The 16,841-nt window shown below is 36.8% G+C and overlaps 1 protein-coding gene across 1 annotated transcript in view; it reads right to left on the bottom strand.

Annotated features, from left to right (window-relative positions):
- Positions 1–4,248: 4,248 nt before the first annotated feature.
- Positions 4,249–16,841, bottom strand: part of LOC149028107 (Rab3 GTPase-activating protein catalytic protein) — a 76,872-nt gene continuing 64,279 nt past the window's right edge. Inside the window, exons 19-22 of the mRNA XM_089168561.1 lie at positions 15,612–15,877; positions 13,622–13,799; positions 13,310–13,521; positions 4,249–6,509 (exon numbers count right to left, since the gene is read on the bottom strand). Coding sequence (XP_089024687.1) covers positions 6,219–6,509; positions 13,310–13,521; positions 13,622–13,799; positions 15,612–15,877 — 947 coding nt within the window. The 3' untranslated portion in view covers positions 4,249–6,218. The remainder of the gene's footprint in view (positions 6,510–13,309; positions 13,522–13,621; positions 13,800–15,611; positions 15,878–16,841) is intronic.

Consider the following 16,841-nt stretch of genomic DNA (forward strand, 5'->3'; position numbering starts at 1 on the left):
AGAACATAAAAAGAATGGCTAATCAATTGGTGAAGAGTATACCCAAGACTGTCTTCGTCAAGAGAATCCAATCGCTCTTTAATGTTAGATTCCAAAACTTACGTGGATATAATAAAATTCCCTGATGATGGGTTTCATCAATTTAAAAAAAACAGAAAACAAAACAAAAAAGTGATGATGAGTTGAGATAATTAAATCCATTAATAACAAAAGGCTTTGAATGATGACTAAGAAATAAGACCTGAAAAACATTATATGGGGAGAGAGAGGGTTAACTTTCTCATAAGGCAAAGAAAACTGTTGATCAATCTCTCAGGGCAATAGGAACTTTCTCCGAAGGTGTTCATCAATTAGTTTTCTGTTTATGAAATTTTTTTACTGTTTTTATCAATGAGTTTCTCTTTATATTCCTTGGGAAGCCAATGGGAGTAAGGACATTCCTCTAAATGATTGTTAAAATATTTTTGCAACATTGTCCAGTAATACTTATGTAAGTTTGCTAGCTAGTTCAAATATCATAAGGGTTTGGTATAGATACAAAAAAACAAAAAAAGGAAGGGTGAGCATGGTGCCTCACTTTAGACATGGTAGTTATCTCGATCAAGGACGAGTGACATGAGAAGTAAGGTGGTCCTTTCCAAGTGAGTGAGAGAGAGAAATAGAGGCACGATCGAGGCACCTTGACACCATGTCTAGACCTTTTACGTAAAAGTTTGAGTTCTTTTAGGCGGTGTTACATCACTATAAATGTAATATTATTAATGAACCTTCACAAAAAAAAAAAAAAATTCAAATTTGATAGTGCGATTTCTATTTTAGATAAGATTTTATTATTTTCTCACATATTTCAAATGTATGGACCCAAAAAGATTATACCAACCATTAAGATAACGTTCAAACTCCTTCGCCCGCTTTCTTTCTTTCGGGAATGGTAGAGGAGGGGAGGGAGAAAGGTGTGAACCCAAATCTCCTTAGTCTTACTGTCTCTGCATAGGAGGTTCCCATTACTTTATGTTTTAGATTTCTTCCCGCAGTGACAATATTACAAAAACTTGATTTTTATCAGGTACATTTCTAACAAAGAAACGAACCGTTCATTTATTTTCTGGATGAAAGACATATATTCATCATCACATCCAAAGATTCCATTAAGAGAGAAATTGATGGTCTAATAAAATTCCTACAAAAACCTAACGACTCCCATTGTTCCAAATATAAGATTCCAGAAACTATATTAAATGCATTTTCTTAGGATTCCCAAAAGACTATTCAATGCATCATCATGCAGATCAAGAGTTGAGTTGCTCTCAATGAAATTATTCTGTCGCATGATATTGTTCCAAAGGATACCTTACAAAAAATTAATGGATCAGAAAATCATTTAAAGAAACAGTGGGGAGTCTCGTGATCATGGATTGCCCTGACGTACAACCAGTGTTTGAAAAAAGACTGGTAAGTGTGAATCTGATAAAAGCTTTGTGTGGGACTGAAAACACTGAAACAAAAAGAGAATACCAAGGAGGAACCCCACCTGAGAAGGTTTTAATGATCTCTTTCTTCCTCTAAGTTTATCTTCCTGTCCCACTGAAAAACCAACCAGGCAACCATAGAGGAGGGCAGAAAAACCCACAAACACAATTCCTTCTTGTTCACTGTCTTTAAAGATCATGTTCTTCTCTCTCCCACATTCATCTCATCCATCCAAATCTGATGAAATACTTTCTTAGTAGTTCTCAGTGTACTGTGTGTACCCACAAAATCCTTTGATGATAGTCTCTTCTCTGGGCTTAGAGTCATGATGATCCAAAAGTGCCAGCAGATAATAACTCACTTGTTACATTCCATGACTGCAGAATTGGGTACCTGGTATTTCAAACTTCTCATCAGTTTTGAGCCCCAACCCTGAACCACATATGATTGTATCTACCTCGCTCTTCTTATTGTCTCCCTCACAGACCAGCTTGTGTGATGCATTTACTGCACATCTGTAGGGTTAGAGGATTGTGTTCGTCCTCACATTCCTTCACCATACATTAGGAAGGAGTCAATCGAAGGACTCCTACAAATTTGTGTTGAAAATGTATACAAAGTGCAGTCCTCTATTCTCAGAGAGAGGGAATTCGAATTTGTTGATTAACCAATTGGGTTACAATTTGAGAATCCATTTGCCATTGCTAATGTGATGGTCAGATAAGATAAAATACCCACAGAAGAGCATTTGCTGATTTCATACAAAACTTCAAGGTATTAGGAGAAGATTTTCGTTAACCAATAGAGTAAATCATTAGTGATATCACTGGTACATAAAATGTAATAATATATCCAGAAAATATGACTTGAAGGTGTCACTCTAAAACCTAATCTTATAAGCTATTGTAAAATGGGATCTTTACCTTATTATAAGAATGTTTCATTATCATCAAAATGATAACCCACTAAAATATAAGGAGAGATGGTAGCTGCATCGTATGGCTCATGCAATCTCCTTGGTTTTTTATTTTTTTTTTTTATATATTATTTAATGTTTTAAAAGCAATAGAATCCAATGCCTCATACACCCTAAATTTCCATAGAAAAATTTCTTCTCAATTTTCTATACTAAATTCAAATTTAAATTATACTCAATAGACCCTACCACAACTGATTCCTTTCAATTATTTAAAACCACAAGCAATCAAAGCTATAGCTAGATTGAATAAATAGGTTATCAAAGACTAATAAGAAATCATTTTCCTTTATTAATTATTCCACCACTTTAATAGTGTTGCATTAGATAATGGTTCTTTGTTAACCCAACCTCCACAACCCCCCCCAAAAAAAAAAAAAAAAACCCAATGTTTATTGGGATTAAACCCATAATTGTCTGGTTAAATAACTTTTGTGTGTCAACCAAGAGAGGGTAATGGTCATGTCTTTATTCTTAACTTCTAATTAAGGCTAAGGGTGTCAAAATCAAATCAAATCAAAATAATTATTAAAATAGAATCAGAGAATTTAAATCTAAATTAAAGAGTCATTTGTCAATTAATTAAATTTTAATTTTAGAAATCAAGTTGCTTGAATGATTTAATAGTCATTTTTATCATTTAAGTTAATTATATATATTATAATACAATACGTGTGAGGTCTCATATGAAGTATATAGGAAGAAAGATTTGCCCATATGAGAGACTCCTATCAAATCTATAATAGAGTTAAGTGACAAAAGATATATCCCACGAATTTGTAATATGCAATTCATCAAAGCAGTAAATAGTGACATGAAAAGTTTAATGCATGAAACTATTTTTATTTTCCTAGTAAATGATTTGCATAACAAATTACTATTAGAAAGAATTCATAAGAATTATTTTACTTAAATAAGATATTGGAAGCCTAAGAGCCTAGAGCCTAAGAGAGACTAAGACCAAACCTAAGGATAATGATAGATTCAAATTGATATATACAACAAACATTTCTTTATTTCCTAGTGGTATCATTCAATAAATCTTCAATTGCTCTATTAAATAATTAATTTATGTACAAGACAAGTGACCCTTCCACCAATAGAACCTTGTTGGTGCTTAATCATATCAGAAAGCTTGATGTTGAGTGGCTGTTTAATATATCAATTAAAGTTCTTCCTTAATCCTTACAGCTGATACCCATGATTATAAGATATTTAATTTTATTATCCACTTGTTAGAGTTGTACCCTAAACATCCTAGGGAACAAAGGAGAGATGTGAAGGGTGGAAGGGTGACAAAGGGTCAAGAACTGAGAAGGAAATCAAGCCATTGAAATCTTAGTTGGTATGCTAAATCTAATAAATCTGATGCTCTTCTCAATAAAGCTTCTCTTCATACGAGGTTGGAAAGACTTACCAGGTTGCAATCCAACAAAAGAGAAGGAGAATGATTGTTAAAGATAGTCAAATTAAAATGATATCTTTACCATTTCTTTTTATGGTCATCTTATGTCTCTACCTTTGATTTCTTTCAGAGAAATGATTTTGTAGCACTCAACATGTCAATGCAATATTATTGGCAAGCAATAAGGGCTACATTCAGACCCAGAAAGACAAAAAAAAAAAGAAAGAAAGAAAAGAAAAACACTATTAGATTGTTAAAATAGTTGATCAAAACAGAACTTTTTTTCAGATCAAAAGCAGAATTATATTAAACTCTCTAGGTTGATACTAGAGGCATTAAGATAGTAGACAGATTTCTCAGAACACAGGTTTCTCTCATCTGGATTTGAAAAGCAACTGGATTTGAAATTACAGTTCCATTTTAACTTGTTATGATTTTTATTTTTTTGATAGGAATCATTTCATTCAAACAACCAAGCAAACGATTTGAAAATTTAGACATGAGAAACCCCAGCTTCTTGAGAGAAAATAGGCCAAACGGGCAAAACCCTTTGAGCTAGAGAATGAGCACCCTCATTCCCTTCTCTAGAAACAAAACAAAAACTATAATCCAAGAACTCATCTTTGAGCTCCATTACATCCTCAATAACAGCAGTAGCATCCGAAGGTGGAGGAAATGGGTGTCGATTACTTGGGATCCAAGGTACTTCATAAAGCAAATCAAAACAATGAGATATTTGATAAGTCACTAGTACTTGTCAAGGAGGGCACATTGATGGTATTAAAATTCTCCCATAAGCCTCATCACAAACAAAATGACTACTCAAGGGTGTCATCATCATCAGTCGACATCACTCGTGACTAAGGTGTCTCACTCATTAGTTAAGAGTCATAATCCTCTATCCTTGATGGTAAAGGATAACATTACTCCACCATATAGTCAAAATGAATTTCTTCTGAAACACTAACAAGGTAAACTTCTTTCCTAAATGTGACTCAGGTACGAAATAAACACGCTACATACCTTGCGTCTATCTTCCCATATAAGGACAACGGAGCAGTCGATGCTGCTTCACTCATTGGGTCCCCTAATTCTTTTCTGTCCATTTATTATGTCGACCAAGGACCAACAGTCCATGTCTGTGTTCCCTTCTCCGACGTGAGGTTCTTATCTTTTTCATGGTAAACCCAGAATTCGTAATTACAGTATCCAAGTATGGCACTGTTCATGAGCAAGATTGGACATTGGGGAGGGAGGGAAGAAAAAGGAAGGTTGTTAGGTATGCATAGATGACCTTAACTGACCTGTTTATAAATATAGGATCAGTGTATAGATGGGCGACCTGTTGAGATTGGTCACTCTGATTCTCTTAGGAGTTTCAGTCTTATTCCACTTGAATATGGCTGAACCTTCAGATTATAGGAACTTCAGAGGATTCCAAAACCATCTGGGTACAAGTAAGGTCCATGGGGTGCGGCACTGAAACTGAGTATCCGATCCCAGTTTCACTCATCCTTCCCATCACTAGTATCCGGTCTTGCTGTTGTACCTGAAACCAGTTATGCACAACCCAGAAAAGAAAGAGAAAAAATAGATAGCTTTCACCACCATCACTTTCAGAATTTTATGTTCAAGATAGAATCTAAGGAGTAAAGACACTCTGCGGCGTGATGTTAGGGGGGGAGGGGAGATGAGCAGGGCTTGGCATTCATTTGATGTCACAGAAAAGAAGAATCAAATAAGAAGACTTGCAAATAAATGGATACAAGCATTCTCAAGGAGGTCGATCATGTTATGGTATGGGATGGTTAGAACAAGATTGAGATCTAGAAATCATTAAATCTATGAACTTATTTTCAATACCAGTTTGGTAGGCTGAATTGAAAGGTGTCAGTGCACATATAAAAGTAATAAAACACACACGTGGCTAAGTGAAAATAGACTGTAAATGTAGTTCATAGAACATTAGCAAAACAGCAAGTACATTTTCATTTTGCACTGCAGACATAATCTCTAGTCTCTGGCTTTCATAACGGACCAGAACTTGAGAATTCAGAAACAGTGTTCACTTTGAGAGTTAAAGCTCATCCACTACATTTGTTCACCTCAGGGTCCACTGAAAAATATCCAAAACACCCATTGTGCTTAATCATGATAACAGATTATAAACATTTGATTCAAGGCTTTGCGCTGGCATTGTTTCTACTCTTTTGGTTTGCTTTAAATCTTTTTCGATCCGTATCTTAATTAAACAAACACAAGAATCAGCCTTTTAAACCTTCTCCAATATATCTTTCCAAATGAAAATAAAATAAAATTTCTCCATAGATAATTACACAAGAATAACAAGAAGAAATGCTAGAAAATTTAATCACATGAGGTGACAGAATGTGCTACCCGGAGATCATTGGATGTTCCACACAAGTACATCCGGTGTGTCTCAATATCTTCATAGTGGCTCCTACTTTCCCCGTAATGATCGTGGCTCTTGGTATCCTGAATGAAGAAGATAATTTCCCTCACAACTGGCTCATGGCCATGAAGAAGATTGCCCATGCTTAGAACTTTTCTCCATGACTGGTTGGCAGTGGGTGGGGTAAACAGATTCTCCACAGCTTGTCTCTCATACCTCCGCACTTGTTGCTTCTTTTTGAACTCCTAAGCAAGAACCAGAACAAGAAAATAAGTCCAATTTTCCTTTTCAAGATGGAAAAGAACCCAGACCCAGCCTATTTGGTCTTAGTTCTCTATAGTTTGATGCAGCATTGAAAGGTATGACAGGCCCGTCCAGGATACTTGGAATGACTGGTGGCTGTACAGGTTGCCTACCAACTATTCTATTTTTGCCCATCTGAGATGATCTGGAATGATAGGTTAACTCATCTAGGATGCTAAAGGATCCTGACTGGAGCCTGACCATCCTATATTTTAGCACATATTGGTCTGATGAATTGGGTTGGAATGCTAGTCATGACAGGGCAAGCAATAAATAATGTAGCACAAATTGTAATCAAACTATCTTGTCCATTCATTGGAATTAACCTAGTCATTTGTTGATGAATGATTTTGGTCATTCAGGAATCCTGATACATTGGACCAGTACATCAGCCAATACTACAAAATTTACTAAAATGCCTGTAACCCTGCTGAATATGCATCAGCCAACCACTTCTCTGGAACTCTTATAGTAATTTTCAGAAAAGAGACTGCCAACCACTGCATTCCTGCATCCATGGGATTGTGGAAAATTTTGGTCATCATTGTTATATTTTGGCTCACAGAACGTGCCTGACCTAGAGTTGCAGGCAATGCCATGCTGGGGACCCTCATGACTGACAATATAATATCACAGAACAGATGCTTTTGACCGCTCAGCATAGTTTCACGGTGACGCAGGGTGTTGGAGGGCGCATCTAGGTGTTAAGGCTTCCAATAACACGCTCCAGGCATGCAATACGAATATATGCAAGAGCAATGATACTTTCATATAATTATGCTTATATGCCACAAAGAAACCATATCAATACAATATGATAATTATATTAATACTAACCTAAGGAAACCAAAATCTGATAAACAAAACAAATGATATAATATAGGCATATTCATCCAAAAACAAGTAATAATCATAAAAGTGATTGAAGTAAACTAGGGATGTGTCAACAAGGCATATTGTTGTCTTCAACCCAAGAAAGAGTCTAGATGCCTAGGCAACACCTAGACATGTATGTCTCTGTTCATAATATAATAATGTGATTGATCTCCTTGATGGAACCTAGCATATGCTTAGTTCCACTCAGCACATAAACTTGCAGTCTTCTTATTGCCATATTACAGCCTTAGAGGATGGCAGTTCAAAGATGTTAGAAAACAAGCTTTAAACAATCAAAATAGCAGTTGAACTTGAACAAAGAAAAGAGAGAAGAAGAAGAAGAGAAGAGAGATGAAGAACTCGTAGAAAAGACCTGTGATTCTTAGCTAAAGAGTCTAGAATCACAGAACACTTTTATTTATAGCTTCTAATGAATCTAATACAACTTGAGAGACAAGTAATTGTCCTCTAGAAGAAGGAAACAAAATATTACAGCTTTAATAACTTCCTAACTCCTAAAATAGAAAGTTTTGAAAATAGAAACTACCACCAAAATAGAAACTATGCTTTCTAAAAAACTCCCAAAACTTATGTAGCAAAATTCCCACATTAGAAATAGAAAATATAATAAAAAACAACATCAAAATACTATTCACATGAACAGTAAAAGCTGTTTTTACTGTTCACATGAACAGTAAAAACACTGTTCACGTGAACAGTAAACTCCAAATTTACGTATACTTCGACACTCCCCCTCAAGCTGGAGCATACAAATCTCCCATGCCCAGCTTGCAACAGATAGACTGAAAACTTGGTCTGAACAGAGCTTTGGTGAACAAATCAGCTAGTTGGTCAGTAGAGCTCACAAAAGGAGTTGTTATAAGCTTCTTCTTCACTGCATCACGCACAAAGTGACAATCTACCTCTATATGCTTCGTTCTCTCATGGAACACTGGATTACTAGCAATGTAAGTGGCTGCCTGATTATCACAAAACATTTTCATAGGGGCAGAAACTGGAAATCCTATTTCCTCTAACAATGAACGAAGCCACATCAATTCAGCAGCGGTGTGGGCCATAGCCCTATACTCAGCTTCAGCACTAGATCGAGCAATGGTGGACTGTTTCTTACTCTTCCAAGTCACAAGATTTCCACCAAGAAAAGTACAATAACCTGTGGTTGACCGGCGATCAATGACGGATCCAGCCCAATCTGCATCAGAAAAGGCAACCAAGTCCATACTCCGATTTGGTCGATAGATGAGCCCTTTTCCGGGCGCACTCTTGAGGTACCGAAGCACTCTCATCGCTGCATCCCAATGAGCCTTCCTAAGAGACTGCATAAACTGACTCAACACACCAACAGAATAAGAAATATCAGGACGAGTAACAGTAAGATAAAATAAGTTTCCCAATAAGACTCCTGTAACGATGGACATCATCTAACAAGTCACCATCATCACGTCCTAACTTCAACTGAGGATCCATGGGAATGTCACTAGGTTTAGAAGCAAGCATGCCAGTCTCAGTCAAAAGATCTAACACATACTTTCTTTGTGACAAACTTACTCCTTTTTTTATTGCGGATCACTTCAATCCCCAAGAAATATTGTAGATCACCTAAATCTTTGGTTTGGAAAGATTTTTGTAAGTGTGCCTTAACCGTATGGATTGCATCAACATCATTGCCTGAAAGGACAATATCATCAACATAAACTGCCATAATGACAACACAATCACCCTGCCGTCTAACAAACATAGAGTGATCAGAATAACACTGTACAAAACCAAAAGACTCCACAGTATTGCTAAATTTCTCAAACCAAGCCCGTGGAGACTGTTTGAGTCCATAAATCGCTTTATGAAGCCTGCAAACACGAACATTGTACTCCCCCTGAGCAACATACCCTGGAGGTTGCTCCATGTAAACTTCTTCATGAAGATCACCATATAAGAATGCATTTTTTATGTCAAGCTGAAAAAGAGTCCAATCATAATTCACAGCCAAAGTAATCAAGACACGGACATAATTAAGTCTTGCCAGTTGCCACAGGAGAAAAAGTCTCAAAATAATCTACACCATATGTTTGTGTATAGCCCTTAGCCACCAAGCGAGCCTTAAGCCTTTCAACCGTACCATCAGAATGGTACTTAATTGTATACACCCACCGACAGCGGACCACATCTTTCCCAGGAGGTAAGTTGACTAAAGACCATGTATGACAAGAATGTAAAGCATCCATTTCCACATCCATAGCGGCTTTCCAGCCAGGAATTTTAAGAGCTTCGGTATGATGGGTTGGAATATGAACGGAAGACATAGACAAAGCAAGGCAACGAAAGCTAGGAGGGAGATGAGAGGTAGAAACAAAATTGAAATCAGGATAAACAATGTTAGAGTGTAAAGTGCAAGTACGAGTACCTTTCCTTAAAGCAATTGGTAAGTCATCTGAAGGCAGAGTGGGATCCCCAGTAGAAGAATCCGCCGGTGGAGAGGATGAAGAAGGAACATCCGTAGGGCCAGCTTCAGGCTCCACTAAAGGAGAGCCGCTAATATTGTTAGGAGGAACTCTACTATCCACAATATGTTCTGGCAACTTATGTCTTTGCTGATAAACCTGTAGAGGAACATTGCTAGTGGAAGGAACTAAAGAGGGAATAAGAGGAGTATCATCCAAAACATTTTGAACAGACACAGATTGACTTAGATAATAAGGAGTGTCTTCAAAAAAGGTCTCATCCGCACTTGTAAATTGTTTGCGAAGAACCGGATCATAACAACGAAAACCTTTTTGAGTGCGTGAGTACCCAAGAAAAATACACTTAATAGAACGGGGGGAAAGTTTATCCAAAGGATGTGGTATGTGAACAAAACACACACAACCAAAAATTTTGGGTGGAACTGAAAACGGTTCTCTATTGGGAAAAACAATTGAAAAAGGAGATTTTTCAGAAAGCAAGGTCATAGGCATGCGGTTAATTAAATGACCAGCAGTCAAAATTGCATCACACCAGTAACTCTTTGGAACATTCATCTGAATCAAAATAGCGCGTGCAACCTCCAAGAGGTGACCATTTTTGCGTTCAGCCACTCCATTTTGTTGGGGAGTGAATGAACAACTGGTTTGATGAATCATTCCAAGAGAATCACACAAGTTAGATATATCATGTTGCACATATTCTAAAGCATTATCAGACCGAAAAATTTTAATAGGAAGAGAAAATTGAGTCCGAATTTCATGAATAAAACTTTTAAATGTAGTTAAGAACTCTGTCCGATCCTTCAAAATATACAACCATGTAAGACGGGAGAAATCGTCCACAAAAGTAACAAAATATCGAAAACCATGCCTATTACTAATTCTACAAGGGCCCCAAATATTGGAATGAACAAGAGAAAATAAGGACTCACTACGAGAGATAGAGCGTGGAGGATAGGTGGCACGATGATGCTTCCCTAACTCACACGCTTCACAATTTAATCTAGACACTGATTTAAAAGAAGGAAATAAAAAATTTTAATCTAGGTAAAGACAAATGGCCTAAACGACAGTGCCACTGGAGAGCATCTACACAATCATCAGAAAGAGCCGCAATAGGGGTAGCATAGTCCAGATAGTAGAGTCCGTTCCTTTCACACCCTCCACCAATCGTCTTCCTCGTGTGAAGGTCCTAGAAAACACAATAAGTGGGAGTAAAAGTCACAGAGCAGTTTAGTGCTTTAGTTAATTGACTAACAGAAAATAAGTTAAAAGGAAAGTTAGCAACATGAAGTACGGATGATAAAGTAAGAGAAGGTGTAGGAGAAACACTTCCAGAGCCTAGAATAGGTGTGGAAGTCCCATTAGCTATGACAATAGAATTTTTAGTGGTAGATTTAGAAAAAGAGCTAAAAAGTGATGACTTACCAGTCATATGGGAAGAGGCCCCTGAATCGATGATCCAAGGGGTGGGAGTAGAAGTGAGAAGTGTTGTGTTACCTGCATGAGAAAGTGTGGCAGCAAAAGTACTAGTGGATGTCAAAGCGCCAGTTTCAATATTTTGCAATCGGCAAAGGATTTGGCTTACATCATCTCTTAGAGTCTTAGACAAGTCCCCTGAAGAAGATCCAGAACCACTATCGTTGTTTGCTACAGTATCGGTACCACCATCGAAATGGCATGATTGGCAAGGTGCTTGGCCCCCACGGTTTTCCATGTTTGGCCCAACAAGCTTCCACTAAGTGCCCTGTTTTACCGCAATGAGTACAAAGTCGAGATGTCTTATCAGACAGTTGAACACCACGACCTCCAAAAGACCTACTAACTCCCCCTGAACCACGACCACGTCCCCTTCCATAAGAGGTAGTGAAGGCTGAATTTTCTCCTTTAGAACTTTTGTTTGGAGAACTCCCTTCAGGCAAGGCAATACGTTGAAGTCTAGAATATGCTTCACTAAGATTAGGGACATGCTCACCAGCAAGAAGATGTCCTTTGACTGATTTCAGTTCGGGGTTCAATCCCGCAAGAAACTTAGACACAAAAAATTCATTCCGTTGGGCCTTTAGCTTCTCTATATCAGTGGTGAGAGGTTGAAAGACATTCAACTCCTCCATCATGCCTTTAAAGGAGTTGTAATAATCCTGCAGAGACTTGTCAGCTTGCTGAAATTGAAATAGCTTTTCATAAATACTAAAAATTCGAGTCATATTTTTAGCTTGGGAATAAGTCTCTTGCAAATCATCCCATATTCTCTTTGCAGTCTTATGGAACATAACATTCGCTGCAATATCAGGTGCCATACTATTCCACATCCAAATTTTGATGATTGCATCATCTTGGATCCAACTAAAATAGGATTTGTCAGCCTCAGCAGGAGGTTCATCCTCAATGAACTTAAGCTTACCTTTTGCAAGTATGTACACCCGAACCGCTTGTGACCACAACAAGTAATTAGAACTACCTTTGAGCTTGATAGATGTAATTTGAATGTTTACATGATCTCCTTGAGATCCTTTTGATTCAGCCGTACTCATGATTGAGTCACGTGTAAGTGAAGACATTAAACTGAGGTAGATAGCACTCAAATCAGTTTTCCAAAACTTGAAGTAGAATGAGCAGAAATAAAATTTCTGCAACCTTAGGACAAAATAGGAGAAAAAAAAGAGAGAGGTAACAAAGGTATCCAAGTTCTGGAACGTGTAAGAGTAAGGTAATAGGTAGAGAAGATCAGTTCACATGAATATATGATCTAACAGTCCATAATATACAGCATTAGGTGGCTGCAGACCAAGGAAACAGAAAAAAAAGAATTTCAGAAGAGAATATTGAGAACAACACTATTTTGATTCAAAAAAGCTCTGATGCCATGTTAGAAAACAAGCTTTAAACAATCAAAATAGCAGTTGAACTTGAACAAAGAAAAGAGAGAAGAAGAAGAAGAGAAGAGAGATGAAGAACTAGTAGAAAAGACCTGTGATTCTTAGTTAAAGAGTCTAGAGTCACAGAGCACTTTTATTTATAGCTTCTAATGAATCTAATACAACTTAAGAGACAAGTAATTGTCCTCTATAAGAAGGAAACAAAATATTACAGCTTTAGTAACTTCCTAACTCCTAAAATAGAAAGTTCTGAAAATAGAAACTACCACCAAAATAGAAACTATGCTTTCTAAAAAATTCCCAAAACTTATGTAGCAAGATTCTCACATTAGAAATAGAAAATATAATAAAAACAACATCAAAATACTATTCACGTGAACAGTAAAAGCTGTTTTTACTGTTCACGTGAACAGTAAAAACACTGTTCACGTGAACTGTAAACTCCAAATTTACGTATACTTCAACAAAAGAATTTCTATCACCAAAGATAGTTGTGTCGTGTAATACCTTCTGAATGGTGCTGCCTAATTCGCCTGTCCCCATTCTTGGACTATAATAACTGTAACAGTCAGCAAATATTGCTTCTGAAAGACGTGGGGATTGAGATAGCCTACGATGCATGGAAGCTGCAAGGATTAGTAGCTTCTCCACATGTCCAAAGATAACACATAATCTCCTCAGGTCCTCTATCATCTCAAGCCTCTCATGCATAGCACTTGCTGTCATACACACATAAAGCAGTCAAACTCGCAGAAGCTTGCACTTTGTGAGAAAAACCAACTGCAAATAGATACAGATAAATGGGAAGACAGTATGCACCTTGCAAAGGCTTCGAAATGGATGCTATTGTCAGGTACAGCTGATCCATTCTAGTCATCATCTGTTTTAGACCACCAAAAGAGGTCTGATTTAGTGTGTCAGCAGATACTTTGAAGGAAGCACACACCATTTGCTCAAGCAGCTGATGCGGTCTTAGTGTTTCCAAGTAATGAAGCACCTAAAGAAATTAATTTATCGTTGTCAGTGCAAAGTTACAAAGACTTGACTGGAAACATTCAACATCTTGTAAGAAAGAATTCTCTTTTGGAATCTAAACGATTGAGTAAACAACGAAGGAACGTTCATATCTGGGACTGAAAGGTTCTCTTAATCTCTTCACCCTTTCCCTTCGTAGGAAATTTGGAATCACAAGAATAACTAGCAGTCAATTGGTCTGTTTGTATGTTTATTTGGCAATAGTCCAACTAGCAGATAGAATCTCAAAAGATAAGACCAATTCCTATATCATAATAGCAATCAGTCCTAAAACGTGGAGTTGATCAAACAATACTTTCTTTTGGACTCTCACAATTCAAACTGAACCTTAATGAAGAGAAAACCTAGTATTTACAGTCAAAGGACAAAACAGACGAAAGTCAACCTGCAAGGATTCAAATTAGCATGAGTCATATATATAGGTTATTAATTTATTATCATATTTATGTATATCTTTTATAATTAACCTTCGCATTAGAATTATGATCTCATAGGGTGTGGGGCCATGGTAAACTGGATCAGCCTCTGCAATGGTGTCAATCATCATTTGGTCTGTGCGGCATTGGCTTGAAAAACCAAAATTTGCAACTTGTTCCGATAATACTGAGATATCGGCGAGATTTGACCATTTTGGTCTCGCCATTATATCTCAATCTCATCCAGGTCAAAATTAGCAAAATCTGGTCAATTTCATGAGTTTTTGTACTATGGTTGAGAATAAGGAAACATGCAACATTGGGCCCCATCAACTAAATAGGGAATCTGACAACAGTATCATAAATTCATAATCAGGATTCATGATGTTGTCACCAGTTGTAGAGAACGCATTTCACACTGATTGTGTAAACTACAATTTCACTAAAGCTCTCTTTGGCATGGTTTGTATTCATAGCTATGACCTGTTTATGGATAATCGATTGCAATTATAGGTTATGAATTATAAACACCAACTGTTTGGTTACTACTAGATGCAATACATTATATAACCAAAAATAATAGCTGGGTGAATAATATAAGTATTATGGGTTGGTTTCAGTTTGGTTTTGGGTTGGTCTGATTTTGATGTTTCACCCTACTTGGCTGGTTCACTTCAGTTTTGACCAATTTATTTAAACATATTGGTTTGGGCTAGTTTTGCTACCCCTAAATTATGATAAAAGAGAAGAGGGAGCAAGGTGGAGGTTGGAGAGAGAAATGTAAAGTTATGTTCTTATTTGTGAACTTTACCATTTTACCCCTACTTAAGTAAGAAGAGCACATGTTCGCTAATGGATTCAGATAAACAAATATTAATAGTTTATGTTAATAAATCGTAAACAACCCTTGAACTATTCATGAACTTATGCTCATATTAATTTATTTTAATGAGAAATAGAAGTCATAGATCATATCAAACACATCTATTTATGTTTATACATGTCAGACAAACATAAATTTAAACTATACTTTTTCAGAGCCTAAGCCTTTCAACTATGAATAGAATATATGTCTTTCCATTAAGCAAGTACAATCTGGTTTAGAAAACAAAGGAATTCATGGCCAAATTAGGCTTGAACACCAAACTGATGCAGGATTGATCGAGTGTTGAAATCAAATGCTCCTGCATTAGCTTTCATTTGGTTTATCCAATTGTTTCACATAATGAATGGTCTAAATAGGCAAACATCTTGGGTCACGCCCCCATTTTCTGGATCAACACTGACTAGAGGTTCTAAGAGACTGATAGAATAATATTGGAAATGCAAATAGTGAATACTGAATAGCAAATGTGTACCTTTTCTCCTTCACGATCCGGATCAAGAAGAGGCTTCTGCTCAGAAGCTGGCAAAGGAGGTGCTTCATTCCAAATTTGCCTCCAAGAATTTCCATTTTCAGACATTCTCTCTGAAAGCCTTCCTCGAGGAGGCCATCCATCTTTTAATCTTTCTATAGATGTTCCTTTCTCTTTGATTTCCTCATTTTCCCAATCACGAGGAGAGTGCCATCTAATAAAATCTTCAAAAACAGCATCAGGATTTGCTGCCTTGAATGCTGACATGTCTATGCCAATACAATAAAAATAATAGCATCAACAATTTAGCACAATTTATCATAAGTATATCAATCTTGAAGCATAAAGAGAAAGAAAGGCTATCCATGCATTGTGTATATGAAAATTGCTAAAATTAGAGAATAAATGAGACTCAACCTGTGGGAAAATGTCCCAAAGAAAGATATGGATGAGAAAAAAAAAAAAAAAAAAAAAAAAAAAATTCTAACAAGAGTCATTTATTTAGTGCCACAAAAATAAATGACAATATGTAACAGAGGAACCACAATTAGGAGTCTACTACGCTTTGTAATTCAGGCACATGCATGAGTACTAAACCAGAAACTAACTTCTAGAAACCAGGAATGGCATAGAAATAATAACCAAATAAGATCTTTGGTCATTTTGCAACCCCCTTTTAAGTCCCAATTGGTCTGGTTCGATGCAGCATAAGTCTAGGGGTCCAAATTTAGTTTTACTTTGTTATTTGAGTCCCTGTTTTTTCAGTCATGACAGTCCCAGTCCAAGAATGAGAATCAAGTTGGAATCTTATTTCAGATCGGATTCCTTCTTAAGTTAGGATTTTCTTTAAATTCTGCAATTATTTTTTATTTAGGAGTCCTTATAAAAGAATTATTTCTTTAATTAGTTTCCTAGTTGAGTCATAGTGTGAGTATGATTTTTATTCCAAATAGAACTCCCTGTTTGCTGAGTCCTATTAGGAAATCCTTCATTGCGGAGGCTATAAATAGAGCCATTCACATGTAAACCAGGCAAGTTGATGAATAATAAAATACGTGATTGAAGGATATTGAGGAGTGAAGTTGTGGGCCGTCCCTAGGCAGGAAGAGTTGCGGCTGTGAGTGTTTATAAGTTTCCGCAGAATTCAAGTTCTTCAAGCCTCCATTGTCATCTTCAAGTAAGTAAAGCCAAACCTCACCACAGCCCCCACCCTCCCTTTTCTTCTCCCATCCG

The sequence above is a fragment of the Hakea prostrata genome, chromosome 1, assembly GCF_041222555.1.
Source record: "Hakea prostrata isolate BN-2017 chromosome 1, UWA_Hpros_2, whole genome shotgun sequence".
NCBI lineage: Eukaryota > Viridiplantae > Streptophyta > Magnoliopsida > Proteales > Proteaceae > Hakea > Hakea prostrata.